The sequence below is a fragment of the Euphorbia lathyris genome, chromosome 7 (assembly GCF_963576675.1).
Source record: "Euphorbia lathyris chromosome 7, ddEupLath1.1, whole genome shotgun sequence".
Lineage (NCBI taxonomy): Eukaryota > Viridiplantae > Streptophyta > Magnoliopsida > Malpighiales > Euphorbiaceae > Euphorbia > Euphorbia lathyris.
Window position 1 is genome coordinate 25,486,872 of NC_088916.1, and position 14,267 is coordinate 25,501,138.

The 14,267-nt window shown below is 38.2% G+C and overlaps 1 protein-coding gene across 1 annotated transcript; it reads right to left on the bottom strand.

The window, feature by feature from the left end:
* Positions 1-7,082: 7,082 nt before the first annotated feature.
* Positions 7,083-9,489, bottom strand: LOC136234818 (uncharacterized). Its single transcript, XM_066024302.1, has 3 exons — positions 9,205-9,489; positions 8,116-8,287; positions 7,083-7,541 (listed from the first exon to the last, which is right to left on the bottom strand). Exons 2-3 carry the CDS (start codon positions 8,284-8,286, stop codon positions 7,470-7,472), a joined length of 243 nt encoding a protein of 80 aa, XP_065880374.1. The 5' UTR covers position 8,287; positions 9,205-9,489; the 3' UTR covers positions 7,083-7,469.
* Positions 9,490-14,267: the final 4,778 nt, after the last annotated feature.

Below are 14,267 nucleotides of genomic sequence, written 5' to 3' on the forward strand. Positions count from 1 at the left end.
CATAGCAATAACAAAAAGGAAAGGGCTCATAGGATCCCCCTGACGGATTCCTCTGCCCGGGGAAAATTCCTCCGACATATCCCCATTGACCATAACTTGAAACACAGGAGAAGAAATACATACCTTAATTAAACTTCTCCAGCTGTCCGGGATTCTAGCTCTCTCAAGGCTCTCCATCAAGAAATCCCAATTAATTCGATCATAGGCCTTCTCTAAATCCAGCTTCAGAGCCACAATGCCTTTCCTCCCCTTCCTAATCTTCATCGTGTGGACCATCTCTTGGGCGATCACCACATTATCCATCATTTGTCTACCAGGCACAAAGCTACCCTGATTCTGACAAATGATCGCAGGAAGAATGCCACGGATTCTATTAGCCACAATCTTTGTAACAGTTTTGTAAAGAACATTACAAAGACTGATAGGTCTCATATGCAAAAAGGAAGAAGGCTTATCAATCTTAGGAATCAGAACCAGGAGGGTTCTATTAACCAGCTCAATATCCTTCGAACCACTGAACACCCCCAAGACAAAATTATAGATGCCTTCCTTCACTACATCCCAATGCTTATGGTAAAAGCCCGCCGGAAGACCATCAATCCCAGGAGCTTTAGAAGCCCCAATGCTGAAGATAGCTTGGTCAATCTCTTTTCGGAAAATAGGTTGAAAGGCCTCCTGACTACAATCCTCACTGATTAAAGGAAATGTAGCAATAGAGTGAGCCCTCTCCAAAAGAACAGGTTCCTCTTTGAACAGCTCTCTGTAGAAATCCAGGGCTAAGTTTCGAATAACCTCATCTTCATAAACCCAATCACCATTAGAATCCTTAATGGCCTCAATTCTATTTCTCTGCCTTCTAATCAGGGTAGAGAGATGGAAGTATTTGGTATTACGATCGCCATCTCTAATCCAGGACTTCCGAGACTTCTGGAACCAAAGGAACTCCTCCTGCCTAAGCACAGCCTCCAGCTCCTTCTGAAGGGTTCTGAGGAGGCCCTCAAGGCTATGATCAAACCTCCCCTCCAACCTGCGTTGAATGCCCTCCATCCTCTTTAATAACTTGTTCTTCCTTCTGATAATATGCCCAAACACATTCCTATTCCACCCCTGCACCTTATTCCTGAACCCTTCAGCAGCTTGCAGTACATACGAATGAGGTCTCCAACTCTCATGAACGAACTCTTTAAACTTAGGATGGGACTCCCAAGCCAACTGATACCGGAACGGTCTCTTACCCCTAGGATGCTTACCTCTCAAAAGTCTAAACAAAATAGGACAATGATCCGAATGACGGAATGGGAGGTTCAACACAGAGCACTCGGGGAAGGAAGTTAGAGCTAAAACATTAGCGTAGACTTTGTCCAATCGAACAAAAGTATTATTACGCTTCCAAGTGAATTTATGACCAGAAGCCCCCAGATCGGAAAGCCCACATAAATCCATACTATTCTTGTGATGCAGACAGCGATTAACATAATGATTGGATCCCCCTCTCTGATCACTCATAAAGGCGATATCATTGAAGTCACCCGCCACAAACCAGGGCTCCGAAATGCTGACACTCATAGAATAGAGAACCTCCCAGAGCCGTTTTCGATTAGACAAGATAGGGTCAGCATACACAAGGGTAATAAAAAAGGGAGTATTGCCGGAAATACTCACTTTACAATGAATGAACTGCTTATCCATGCTAAGAATATCAAAATGAATCCGATCTGGCCTCCAAAAAAGCCAAATCCCTCCAGCCCGGCCAGTTGCCTCCGATCTAACACAGTGCCAGTTCTTAAACTTCTTAACCACCTCATCTGCTTTCTCACCACTAATCTTAGTTTCCAAAAGAGCAAAACAAGATGGATTAAACTGCTTAATAAGATCATTAATATGGATACGGGTAGCCTTGCTAGCCGCACCCCTAACATTCCAAAATAACAAATCCATAGAAAGGAGGACAACTGACCACACCCCTACCCTAAGCTAGGTATTTACTAGGGGCTCCTGAGAGCCTTACCGAGGTACCCCCGGGCCCCCTCTTATCTGGAAACGCCAAAGTGTTAAGGCCACTTTTTTGTTTTCCTTTAAGCTTTTTCATATTAGTTTTGTTAACTCCCATAGATTTTCCAATCCCAGGATCAATACCAGGAACAGGAATACTAACCTCATTTGAATTCTTCATCCTTCTAGCTGCAAGGGTCAGGGTCCCCCCCTGGGCTTCATCCTTAGAGACAAAAAGCGGGTTCACAGATTCAACCACCTTCTCGACTGGATCTACAGACTCTAATCCTGGAATACTCTCATCCATATGATTCTCATCTTGGTCTGACTCTTGAACTTCCTCAATCATCAGGGCCCCAAATCTGGACCCAGGCAAGGCTACTGAAGAAACCCCAGCCTCCTTTCTAGCTTTGAGGACAGGCTTCTCCTTGACATTTGGAATAACAGTAGCTTTAGGAGAAAGGGACTTAGAATTTGTGTTGATATCAGGAGGACGATTGTAAACCACTGCAGGTTGATTCCTACGTCTAGCGGGCCTCTTTGCCACCATCCAGGGACCAAAGTTCCCTTCATACCCCTGGTTCCCTCCAGTAATCCGCACACTACTCTCAACCCTCTCTATAACAACCCTCTCCCTTTTAGGGCAACCCTCCTGAGAATGACCATACATGCCACAATCATAACAGATGTTATGTAAACCTTTATACTCAATAAAGAACACTTTATCCTGAACACAGAACTTAGAAAGTAAAGGTTTAGCCAGATCAACATCTATACATACCCTAGCAAACTTACGCCTAATGGCCCCAATTGTAGTCTTGTCCACATGGTGGACCTTACCAACCAAACCTCCTATTTTACTCAGAAAGTTTTCACTGTAGTACTCAATGGGAAGGCCCGGGAATCTTACCCAAGTCAAGATCCTGTTAACCGAACAGTCGTGAGGTTTAAAATTAGGAACCCAAGGCCTTAAGGCCAAAACATGATTGGAAATGATATATGGGCCTCCCTTGATAACCGAATTATAATCCTCAACCCTAGTAAATTTAATGACATAGTAGTCATTTTCCAGGTCAGTAATACTGACTTTACCTTTCCTTGCCCACTGCGCTTGTATTCTTTGGGCAAAATAGTTAAAACTAATTCGCTTACCCAGGACAGTAACAATCAAAGACACCTTCCACTTCTCTCTAAGCTCACGCTTCTCTGCAGCGGAAAGTCTAATGACCGGACAGAGAGGATCCTCCTGGCCATTATCTTCCTCATCAGAATCCGAGAACATATCATCAGAATCTCCCACCATTAAAACTTCCTCTAAAACCGGCTCTTCCTCAGCCACCCCCATGACCGTGTCCTTCCAAGAGTTTTTACCAATCTCGCTCATCTGAACCCTAGGTCTGGGGGAGACCGTCTTCCCATGAGCTACTCCTACAACACCCACCCTTCCCGAATTATTAGAAACATCCAGACCCGAGGCAGCCTGCCTCCCCGTCGTAGCCCCTGCCTGCCCCTCACAGCCCGGAGGAGAGGATCCCGCGCAAGGCACTGCGCCGACAGCCCCAGCCCACTGCCCGACCGAGGAGCCGGCAGCGCCTGGGCAGTGCCCGGCACTAGCGGCGCATAGCCCTGCGCCAGGCACCCCCGGCCCCACTTCTCCCCTCGAGATTGGGGAAGCCTTACCCCCGGCATCAGAAAACCCAGACGCCCGTATCTCCCATTGATCCGCACCCAGCCGCGACAACCTTGTCGAATCTGCCGCCTGTGGATCGCAAAGATCCGTCCCCAGCCGCACGGGCGGCGCCCGCGAGAACCCTGCCGATGCACCATCCATGCCCACGAGATCCCTACCGACGCCCCTGGATTCCCCTGCCTCCACCCCGCCAAGCACCCCGCCCCGATCTACACTAGGTGCACGCTCGCCGCCAACAAAACTTGCCTCACCCTTCTCGCCCCAAACCACCAGGCCACCGCCCCCTTCCTTGCCGCAAATCCCCTCCAGATCCGACCCCCCCTCGCCGGCCACAGCCCCCCTCTCCCTAGATCTATCCCTAACACGCTTTACCATGAACCCTAGCCGAGAGAGAGAGAGAGAGAGAGAGAGAGAGGAGATAGATCTAAAAGAGAGAAAAAGATCTAAAAGAGAGAAAAAGATATAAAAGAGAGAAATAGATCTGAGAGAGAGAGGATAGATCTAAAAGAGAGAAAAAAGATCTAAAAGAGAGAAATAGATCTGAGAGAGAGAAGATAGATCTCAAAATTCTCCATCTTCATAAAAATTCTTCACCATGACAACAGATCTGAGAGAGAGAAGCCAGATCTACAGTTTGTATTTTACTAAGTGCCCATTTGTTTCCATTTTCAGAACTGTTTTTTGTCTTTCAATACTAAACAGAAAATAGAAAGTGTTTGATAAATTCTGAAACAACTACTTTTTTTTTTTGAGAAAAAACAACTAATATATATTACCTATCAGCAACAGCAAACAGAAACAGTTGAAACAAATAGGCCCTAACACAATCTTCCTTACTTCCGGAGTGATTTCGAAATTCTTCTCCCATTTGATCTAGAAGCTCTTCATGCGACACATGTTCTTGTCTCTTCTAATGAAGAGACGGTATTGCTTCTTATATTTGTCTGGTACATCTATGGTGTCCCAACTTTTCTCTTGCTTTTATGGTGTCCCAACTTTTATCTTGCTTTTATTATGAACTTGAACTTTGCAATTTACTAATATAATGGTCTATTTTACCGTTGATTAAGGTGGTGTTTGATAAAACTGCAAATTAAATGTCGAAAAATAAGTACAAAATTTTAAGTATTGAAATTATTAAATAATATAACTGTTTGATAAATACTTAAATTAAGTAGTGAATACAAAAATATTAGTTGGTAAAGTTTAACTTAAAATTTTAAATTAAATATTTTGACTTATCAAAATAAACGTATTTTAACTTAATTGAATATTTTAAGTGGTTGAGAAATAACAATTATTATCAAACACACTTAAATTATAAATGCTTAGTATTTTTATTTTAATCATTAAGTAGTTTGTCAAACGAGGTCCAAGTTAAAAAAAACATGATAACCTCAAAATGAAGAAGTTCAAGAATTAAAATTGTTTGAACCGTCATTTTGGATTTTCTAGATAACCATTTTTTGGAACTTTCTTCTTCTAAACAATCACTTTCTCTTTTAACTAAACAATACCTAAATGATATCAAAGCAAAAAAAATTCAAAAATTAAAATTTCTTACAATATCATTATCATCAGCTCTACAATATAATAGGTTATCTGCCATTAATTTAAAGTTCAATTAGCCAATCCGTTTTTCTGGTTAAGTTGAGGAAACCATATGCAGAGTGTTTGTTTCAGCTTTTCGGATGAGCGTTTAGTGTTTCACTCTAAACCGTTGGAAATATAGCGTTTGGTTAGGTTTATATAACCGTAGCGTTTAGCATTTTCTCTGAAAACGGCAGCGTTTTGGAGCTTTTCACAAAAAGCTCCTGTTTTGAGTTTTTTATAAACAGTTGTTTATAGTTATTTGTTATTAACAAAACTATCCTTCTTATTTCCACAAAATATGTTTTTTCTTTAACATTATTTATATTTCTACAACATAATTACCGGAAGAACACGTTATTGTTGCGTTCAATAAAATTTTTTCTTTTTTTATTTTTTATATAGATTATTTTTATTAATTTGTGTAACACATTTTTTATTTTATAATAGGATAAGGTGTGAAAATACCCCTAACGTTTATAGCTAGGAGCAATTTCACCCTTAACGACTAAAATTGTGCAATTATACCACTAATGTTGGCAACCAAGAGCAATTTTACTTCTAACATTGACAAGTTTGGTCAATTTGAGAAATAATTCATCATATTGTCTTCTTGGTCATGAATATTGTCATCTACACTTCACATGTGCACCATTTTATCATCACTAATAACATATATATATATTCTTTTGTACGAGTTGGATAAAAAAAATTCAAATATTTCACCGAATTTCTAAATATTAATTTTCAATTTTATTATTAAATTATAAAAAATATGAAATCTTTTTTTAAAACTATGTACAATTGGTGTAGAATAAGAAATAAAATATTTGTGTTTTACAATAATGTATGAAATTGATTCGACTTGCCAATATTAGGGGTAAAATTGCTCTTAGCTACCAACGTTATGGATAAAATTGCACCATTTTAGATGTTAAGAGTAAAATTGTTCCTAGTTGTAAACATTATGGACATTTTTTCACCTTATCTCTTTTATAATTTCTTTGTTAATTAATTTAAAACATGTCCATATTAGACATTTTAAATCCAAACAGTAACATTTCAATCTAATTTTACCAAACACTAATAATTAAACAACTAATAACAAACAACTAACAGCTTATTGTAACTGCAAACAGCAACAACTATTAGCTAACAGCTGAACTAAACAACAAGATTAAGATTATTAGTACTTCGGACATCAAATTTGAGTTATTTTATCTAATATGACCTATATAGATAAAATAAATCATGTTGTCGTAACAGAAATTATCACCTATATGGTTTCCACCCGCAACCAATTCTACAATGCCAAATGTCAAAAAAAAAAAAAAACACAAGAAAAATCAATACATAACCATGTTTCTGCCTCATCTCCTCAACCGTTACACATCATATTTATCTTAAGGTAGAGGCTATCACATCAATGTTTGGTTAAAGTTCATTTAAGACACATTGATGCTGGACAAACTCATAACACGGCATAAAACCTATAATCAGGTTTGGTCCAGATCAAAGCAATTGCATAAATAGTAATTCTCCATTTACAATGAAACACTTCGCATCTTCTTAACCCGAAACGGCTGTAGAGAGAAAAGGTTATTTTTTAATATATTCCCAGGAACAGATACAGTGGAGACGGGATAGAGTTATCAAAACCAGATCGATCAAAACACTGGATAAAATAAAAGATCAAGGATTCGAAATTCAACCAGAATTTAACAAATTATATAAATAAAAATGATTATTTTATTGATGTATCCTTCTAGTAAATTATTTACTATGTTCAAATAATTTTTACTACTAACAATATTGTTTAATACCAATTTATAATATTCCAAAATATCAAATTAACAAATTCAACCTGATGAACTAAAATGTCAATATAACAATAACTCCATACTATAAAACTATCAGATTCAAACATTAGTAGTATAATTATTATATTACTAATAGTGATGTTCTTTAATACCAACTTATAATTTTTCTAAGAATAATAGGCTTAAAAATCATACCCATGTCTGGGTTTAGATGTCACCGGTTGAACCACTCGGATGGACGAGTCTTTAACTCGTTCTAGACAATGTAATATCTTATGCTTTTTGAGACCGGTTTGTGTACCGGATTCAGTTGAACCGGTTGGATGTGCTCCAAAATTTCTTCGAAAATTAATAAACAAATGGCATGCCGATGAAATCTACTTTCTTCCCCGATTGAGCCTCTGCAGGTGATAATTAATGCTTCCCCAAGGCTTTCTGTTCTTGCCACTCTGCACAGCAGTGATCAAAATCTTTAGCAAATGTTTAAATTGCATCCATTGTTAGGGAATTAGATAATGCTCAATCAAACATTGGCTTAAAACACTTTTTGGCCCTTGACCTATCCAAAATTTGTGCATTTGGCCCCTGACCTATTATTTGGTCATATTTGGCCCCTGACCTATCAAATTAGATAAAATCCAACCCATATTGAATGAAAAATTAACTGTGTTGGAAAATTAACAGCGGTAACCAATACAAAAACCACACATGACACATAAATAAAATTAATTTTCACTCTATCGGAACACTAGAAAAAGTTTTTAGGATTTTTTTACTGTGTAAAATAGTTCCTGTTGCCATCTCTAGTTGAAAATTAATTTTATTTATGTGTCATATGTGGTTTTTGTATTGGTTACCGCTGTTAATTTTTCAACACAGTTAATTTTTCATTCAATATGGGTTGGATTTTATCTAATTTGATAGGTCAGGAGCCAAATATGACCAAATAATAGGTCAGGGGCCAAATGCCTAAATTTTGGATAGGTCAAGGGCCAAAAAGTGCTTTAAGCCATCAAACATTACCTGAGCATCCATACAGGTATTCAGAAGTTCCTTATACCGAACACATTTCTCATCGTTTTGCTGGCTCAGAGACAGGCAATTCAGAAACGATATCATTTCCTTCATGCAAGGTTTTGAGAGAGACCCGAATTTCTTTGGGTTGATGTACAGAGTGCCAGCTTTTCGGCCCATTCTGTTGCAAATTAAACAACACATAAGAAAGTCTTACTCAAAACAGCTTTGAAGTATAAGTTGTTTAATTAAAAATTATATAAGAGCATGCCTGGTCCTATCACTTCTGATTATGAGAAACTGGAGAAGCCATTGTTCAATAACACTTAAACTGGATTTTACAAATTAGATTTGTAATTACATCTTTATAGCATTTAATTCAAATTTGAGTTTAAAGAAAGTGATAGTGCAGAGTCAGAAATCTGATCAACATTGAGTCTAACCATATGCAGTTGACATGTTATATATATGATAATAACTATAACACCAAATGAAATTGAAAAGGTTTCAATTTTCCAATGTTCAAACAAACAAGACTCGAAGATCTAAATAAAGGGAAGCATCTACAATCTCTTTTACTTGCATATTCTTTCAGTTTGATTACTGATACTCTTCATTTTACATTCAAATTCGCATACCAAGACAATTATAAATATACACGTAGTGAACTAATTGAACCAATTTTAAACTATGTAATACAATAGTCTAGGAATAGAATTCCAGGGGAGGAAAACAAATTTCATATACCGTTCAAGAATGAAGAGTATGTTTAAACATAGGGAGGAAAAGAAATTTCATATACTGACACCAGAATCTAAAATACCATTCATCATTTTAAAATTAAGAAAGTTCAAACATACATCTGCATAAGAGAAAAACAAATTTCAAATCATGCAGTGTGCTATGCCAGTATTACAGGGGGAGGAAAATCAATTTTCATATGCCTATTTTTAGGTAAATACGAAATTATCGAAGCAAAGTAGATAGTAATGCAGTAAAAGATATTAACATCCTACCTGCCCATAATTTAAGACTCCTGCTGATGGAATCAACTCAATATTCCCAAATCGTACACAACACAGAGTTTAGAAAACTTACCCGAGTTTAGATTTTGTGCAGAAGAGGTGGAGATCCAGAGGTGGAGGCGGCGGTGGAGTGGAGAGCGAGTAGGAGAAGCCGCTCTCTGTTTCCGGCGCCGTGAGAAGTGGAATGACTGGAGATACGAACGGCGGTGTGCGAGGTCGAGGTCGAGGTGGCGGTGGAGGTGGCGATGGCGTGGGTGGAGTGGAGATAGAACCCTAGAAAATAAGGAAGCAGAGAATGGGTAAAGCAGGAGATACGAACGCACCAAAGAGAAAGGATTCTACTTTTATCAATTGTTTAAAAATTCTAATATTTGTTACTTGTTACTTAATTAGTGAATAGTTAACCACAAGTAGAATGGGTACATATAGTTAAGGTATTTGATGGTATTTCAATTGGTTAGAGTTTTGATCCTTCCTGTGTACATTTAAGTAAATATTTTTCATTTCATTTATATATAATCGAGGATTACTTGTCGGGGTTTTACGGGAATCCCCGCAGGACGGAGATACTATTTTCCAACCCCACCCCGTATCCGTCTACAAAGACCATATTGATCTCCATCTCCGTCTCCGTCCCTGCCAAAAAATGAGACGGGAAGGGTATTCCCTGTCCCAGTTGCATCCCTAGGTAAAAGGTTGAAAGGGGCACTTAAAAACCGCTTCACCCTCTTCTCTACTCTACTTTGTCATTTTTTTTCTAAATTAATTAGTATAAAATGGGTTATATTCCATTTTTCATAGGTTAATAATAAATCTGATCCACTTTAAAAGTCTATTGACATATTAAATTTAACTATCCAACATCTTACAAATCTAGACACTCTCACTACATTTGAACAAAAATACTCACATCTTCCTCGTTCCTTCATCTTTAACCAAAACTCATATCTTCCCTTCTTTTTTTACTTTTCACATGTGTGTAAGATAATGTATATAAGATGTATATGTTAAGGATTAATGAAAATAGTTTAGGTTTATGCAATTCGAAACCATACCTCCTATTGAAATTTTACATTTTCAACAAATTCTCGTAATACTGCACTTTTCTGCAATTCCCAAAATTTGCCATATTTGTCACATTTCGACTTTTTTTTATAGAAATTGGGACGAGACAGAACTAGAGCGGGGTGAGCACCCATGGCCCAAGAACTGTCAAACCCGAAATATATTAAAAAAGGAAAAAATGAACGTTTGAACAAGAGGAGAGGAATGAGAACAAACAAAAAGAAGAGGGGAGGAGAAAAGTTTAGAGAAAATTAAGAGAAACGCAAATGAGAAATATTACAAATGTCATCATTGATAAACCTATGGCAAAAATCATGAGCGGAAGGCCACCAATTGATCATTGAAGAAGAAACTCCAAATTTTACCAAAGCATCAGCAACTTTATTTCCTTCCCTAAAGATGTGAGAAAAGAGAATGTTCATCCTAGAGCAAATACTGAGACAGTGCAACCATTCTTATCGAATACTCCAAGGCACGTCCATGGAACGATGTCTAAGCAGATTAACAACGTACATTGAGTCTGACTCAACCCAAAGCTGATGCCAATTTTTCTCCCAAGCGAGCTCAATTGCGAAAATAGCGGCTCTCAATTCAGCCATATAAGCAAAAGAAGGAGGGATAGAAAAAGCAAAACAACCTTTGGGAAAACCTCGATAGTTGCGAAAAATACCACCCGCTTCAGCCTCGCTAGGAGTGCCAAAAGCAGAGCCATCCACATTGACTTTAACCCAGCCCGGAAGAGGTTTAAGCCAGTGGATCAGAATAATGTTGGGAGCAGGAGGCGGTCTAGGAGAAGCTAGAAGATTGGATAAGATAACAGCATCTCTTCGCGAAGAGCAAAAACCTTTAGAAAAGGCAAAGGACTCGCGAATCATTCGAAATAGTTTGATCTTCGAGTGCTGAAAAGAAGGAGAAACATCCTTAAAGATTGCTTCATTCCGACAATGCCAGATTAACCAGATGCAAATGATAACGGCAACACGCCAGATTGTCGACACCTGGGAGCCAAAATGAATGCTACGGAGATTGCTGAAGAAGTGGATGAATTGGGAATGTCGAGGTAAAGAACGGGCAAAATGAATCTCAAGGGCCCTCCAAAGGGAATCTGCAAAAGAACAGCTAATGAATAAATGATTAATGGACTCAGCATCCCTGCCACAAAGAACACAGCAAGAGGCAATGGAGAATCCAAGGCGCTGCAGGAGATCATGAGTCGGAACCCGTCCATGCAAAACTCTCCAGAAAGTAAAGGAGCGAGAAGGGGGAATGTGAGCATTCCAAACAAATTTATACCAGTCCACCGGAGAGGAACTAGAACTGATAACTGAATAGTATTCTTTGGCAGAGAAAATACCCTTTGTAGAGGGCTGCCAAGCACAGAAATCAATAACATCTCTACCCCTGTGAATAGCTCGAATACTGACTTGAACATCCGAAGGAAGATTTCCTATTTCAAACCACTCTGAATTAATCAAAAAGTCATTAACAGAATTAAAGCGCGAACGCTTTTCTTGATGATCGAGACCCAATCTGTCCGCTACCGAAGGAATTATCCACCTATCAGTCTAGAAGTTGAGCTTTGAAGACTGGTCAATCCACCAAAAGGTCTGTTTCCAAATGGATGAATAAACAAACTTACAAGAAGACCAAATCGAAGAAGGAGCAATGGTAGCTTTAGGCAAACCAGAGACAGCCAGAAATCTAGATTTCATCAGAGAAATAGCAAGACTGGTTCCTTGAATTAAATCCCAACACATCTTACCCAAGAGAGCCTGGTTAAAGATCATAAAGTCCTTAATGCCCAATCCTCCACCCTCCAAACCTCTGCAACAAGTTTGTCAGGGAACTGTGATTAGCTTCCTCTGATCAATACAACCCGTCCAAAAGAAGTTCCTAACACTTCTATTGAGCTTTTTCAACAATCTCACTGGCCACTTATAGATCAAGAATGAGTGAACCAGAGAACAAGTAATAGCAGACTTAATTAGAGTTAAACGCCCTGCAAAGGAGAGAGAGCTTCCTTTCCACTTGCTAAATTGAGAGAGAAATTTATCTGCAAGGCTGCTGAGATGACGAGCCCTAGGAGCTCCAATAAATAGAGGGACTCCTAAGTAACTAAAAGGGAGGGACTCCAAACGGATGCCAAGACAGTGAGCCAGACGAACCCTCCTCTGAGGACTCACCTGAGAACCAAAAAAGGCAGCAGATTTATCCCAACTAACCTGCTGACTGGAGATTTGTCCATAGAGTAGGAAGAAATCCTTGAATGCATACAAGTTGTTCAAGGAAGCCACTCCAAAAATGAGCATGTCATCAGCAAATAGAAGATGAGAGGGAAAAAAGTTTCCACCAGAATAATACATAGGAGAATAACTACCCTCCCGCACCATTTTAGCAAGCCAACGAGAGAGAAAATCCTCAGCAATGTCAAACAGAAGAGGAGAGAGGAGATCCCCTTGTCTAACCTCTCTAGAACAAGAAAAGTAACCCTTTGGAGAACCATTAATCATCACAGAAATACGAGCAGATGCCAGAATGTTAAGGATCCAATCCCTGAAAGTGAGAGAAAAACCAAAGGATTCCAGCATAGCCAAGAGGAAGTTCCAATCTAAAGTATCAAAAGCCTTACGAATATCAATTTTTAAAGCCATGTGACCACCAAAACGTTTTCTGTCAAGCATATTAACTCCCTCGGAAGCTAAGGCAATGCACTGATGAATGCTTCTACCTTTAAGAAAACCATACTGGTTGGGAGAAACAATTCTTGCAGCAATAACTGCAAGACGATCAGCAAGAATTTTTGAAATGATTTTGAAACCAAAGTTACTCATTACAATTGGACGAAAGTTTTCAATTCTGTCAGCTTCAGCAACCTTAGGAATTAGAGCCATAATACTAGAATTTAAACCAGGCAGGATGCAACCATGATCAAAGAAAGCCTGAACCCTATTGCAAACATCCTGTCCAACAATATCCCAAAAGGAACAATAAAAAGTTCCCCCAAAACCATCAGGACCAGGGGCACTGTCAGGATCCATGGAAAAGACCGTGTCTTTAATAGTTTCAAAGGAGGGTTTAGAAACTAAATCTTCATTTTCCAAAGAAGTGACTAAGTTGGGAATTACCTCATTAATAGACGAAAGATCAATATGCTCCCTAGAACTACGAAAGAGATTAGAGAAATACTCAATAACATGATCAGATAATTTTGTCGTGTCAGAAGTAGGACCCTCATCCCCGATCCTTAAATGATTAATACCGGCCCAAGTCTTTCTAACTCTAGCAGACTTTTGGAAAAAACTAGTGTTCCTATCCCCCTCAATGGTGCAGTGTTTTTAGACTTGTTTCCATAATAATATGATATTAAACAAGTTTAATTCTTGAAAATTTTCATTTTGAGGTCGTTATCGACCAAATTTGGCAAAGTAAAAAAATCAAAATTTTGCAAACCACATGGTTGCTTTTGTAACGAAAAATTTCACGGGTACCCATCTGCAAATCCGTGTAACCACAAAGCATCTACTTATGATTAACCATTAATAGGTTTTTTTTTAATCTCTCATTTTTGTCTAAAAAAAAAGCACATAACCGCTTTTTAGAAGGAAGAGGTGATTTTGTTTTCATTCTTCGTCAACTCATATTTTATTTGCTTTTTCATATTATTGTAAGTTTTCACTTTGTTTACAATCTATATCCTTATCACATTTCTTTTCCTTTTAGGTAAGATTCCAACAATCGAATTTAGATTGAAACTGTCATATGGATATGTGAAAGTTTTGGCACTTCATTGAATGAGTATTTCATTTTATTTAAAAAATTTAGGTTTCCTTTTATGAACTTGTGGAAAGTTTTGATACTTCACCCAAAGTGCATTTCTTTTTTTTTTTTAGGATTTGTATGAATTTATTCCTCTTTATCTTCACCATAAAGATGTACAACAATAAAAAAAAAAAAAAAAAAAAAAAAAAAAAAAAAATTCAATGCAAACATATTGGTCAAAAATTATATAGATTTTCATTGGTTTCTCATTGCAAGGGAGTTGGCTTTCTTAGTGATAGTTCTGTTATTATT